The sequence below is a fragment of the Nannobrachium achirus genome (genome assembly GCF_963921795.1).
Source record: "Nannobrachium achirus genome assembly, chromosome: 9".
Lineage (NCBI taxonomy): Eukaryota > Metazoa > Chordata > Actinopteri > Myctophiformes > Myctophidae > Nannobrachium > Nannobrachium achirus.
Window position 1 is genome coordinate 10198800 of NC_137818.1, and position 2500 is coordinate 10201299.

General features: G+C 44.0%; 1 protein-coding gene across 1 annotated transcript in view; it reads right to left on the minus strand.

Annotated features, from left to right (window-relative positions):
* Positions 1 to 2500, minus strand: part of LOC308291914 (membrane-associated guanylate kinase, WW and PDZ domain-containing protein 1-like) — a gene marked incomplete at its 3' end in the record, with an annotated part of 183682 nt that overhangs the window by 16726 nt on the left and 164456 nt on the right. Inside the window, exon 16 of the mRNA XM_080734060.1 lies at positions 2446 to 2500. This exon is cut by the window's right edge and continues 267 nt beyond it. Coding sequence (XP_080590186.1) covers positions 2446 to 2500 — 55 coding nt within the window. The remainder of the gene's footprint in view (positions 1 to 2445) is intronic.

Sequence of the window (2500 nt, forward strand, 5' to 3'; positions counted from 1 at the left end):
GCCGATCTATAAAAGCTGCAAGAACGTGTAGATCGTCTAGTTTTCTCTGCGAGGTGCGGCGCGTCCAAGTCAGGCATAAATCAGGCTTTAAACCATGTTAATCCCCCCGGCCAAAGCTAGCTATAACCAGTGGCTAGAGAAGCTTCTCCAGCTCAAGTACATTTTGAATACAAGACTTGTATTCTACTTCTACGAGACAGAGTGCATCTTCATGGCAGTATCGATACTTTTACTTAAGTACAAAATGTGAGTACTCTTTCCACCCCTGTTCTCCAGGGGTTATATATATCAGACGCTCGCTGTGGAGAGACGCTCCACCAATCACACGGTCCCAGCAGCTTAAAGCAGCTCTCACCGGGTTCCATGTTAATATTTAATCAGCAGCAGACCTAGATTCAAGATTTAACCAGCGCTGCAACAACATGCACACGCTGGGCTCTGCCAGAGGAACAAGCAAACCCATGGTGTCTATGAAAAGTAATAATAATATAACCTTACGTCACCAGACTTTCCACCTCGGAGGGAAGCCTCGTATTGGTTCTAAACTGGCCAGTGTGGTCTAGGCGTGGCCTAAACTGGGAAAAAAAACGTGGTTTAGTCCAGCCAACTGATGACAACAAACTACAACATGACGTAACGTTATTCCCGTAATAATCAATGAGTTTATTCTCGCTAGTCACGCTACAAGTTAGAATCTGTCTACGGGGAGTGTCCTCCCGGTGGGGGCTCCTCACTGGCAGGTGAGTCAGTAGGATACAACAGTACATCCTCCCGGTGGGGGCTCCTCACTGCTAGGTGAGACAGTAGGATACAACAGCAGTGACAACTAAATAAATGTGTGTGGGACACACTTTAGAAACAAGCACCCCCCAAAAAACACAACCAACAAACTACCAATAGGCCAATTTATACAAGCAACTTACAAGCAACAAACCCAAAGTCGCCGATAATAAGCAATCATGGCAACACTGACTATATGTAGGCAGTCCACACACACAGCAGAACTATCTGCTATTTTTAATAGCTAACACAGAGAGAGAGAGAGAGAGAGAGAGAGAGAGAGAGAGAGAGAGAGAGAGAGAGAGAGAGAGCGCAGAGGAAGGAAACTGAGCTACACTTCCAAACCACCTGTCCACTGGGGCGGCATAGCTCAGGGGTAGAGAAAACGTTATTAGAGCACGAAGGGTTCCCAGTTCGAATCCGGGCTCCCCCTGAGTTCATGTCGAAGGGTCCTTGGGCAAGACTCTGAACCCCTAATTGCTCCCGGTGAGTAGGTTGGTGCCTTGCATGGTTTCCTCCGCCATCGGTGTATGAATGTGTGCGTGAATGTAATGCACAATCTTAATCTCTGTAAAGTGCTTTGGATAAAAGCGCTATATAAATGCACCATTTACCATTTCCACTGTACCAAGACATCAGAGACAGTGAGACACATACTTTCCACAGATCATAACCACCCAAGGAGAGTTTGAAAACATGACAAATCATGATAAAAAAAACCTCCCATATCTGCTGGGTGAAGTACAACAATGCGCAAAGGTGGCTGAGTTCCATTTGATATCCTTCTCCTATCACAGCAGCTCAGGAATCTTGCTGCTGTGATATGAGAAGAATATCAAATGGAACCCAACCACCTTAAAGACCATTGTATATACTATATCCCTGCTCTGCCTACATGTAACCTTGATGCATGAAAACTGCAGCACTCCTTTCACTCTTACATATTTTGTTCTGATTGTATCGTATTATATTGTATTGTGTACACTTCTGCTTTGGCAATGTAAACATATGTTTTCTCATGTCAATAACCCTTTCAGAACGGGTACACATTATTGTGTATCATTATTTTATGCTTTAACTATTGGAAAATAGCAGATATACAAGCTCACAGCGCGGCACCGAGTGCCGCGCTGCGAGCTTGTAGATCTGCTATTTTTGAAAAATCGTGAAAATTTGAATTTTGACACGATTCTATAAGTGTCTTTTGAATCCTTCTAAGGTTTTTTGAAAAAACCTATGTTTCTATGTCAGCAATCTGGCTTGCCATCGTCAAAGAAAAGGTCCTTTTCACTTAACTGTTCTTGAGAGACTACTATGTCAGTGGTTCTCAAACTTTTTCACGTGAAGGACCCCAAAACTGATATTTATTTGGCCACGGACCCCCATCTCAAAATATTTACTTCCAGGGACCCCCCCAGAAGCAAAATTTGAGTTACAAAACGTTCGCTTTTAAAAATACATACATTCAAAGATTTGCACACATTTTCAAGATTTTTCAAAAAATAGCAGATCTACAAGCTCGCAGCGCGGCACTCGGTGCCGCGCTGTGAGCTTGTATATCTGCTATTTTTCACCGGTTAAAGCATTCAATAATTCTAGGCCCTAAATGGGACAAAAGGCCTTTGAATTGAAACTGAACTGAACTGGAAGGAGAGTCACACTCACGTCGGCTCTCGTACATGCTCCGGGACTGCGCCCAGATCTTGAAGGGGTCGGGCTT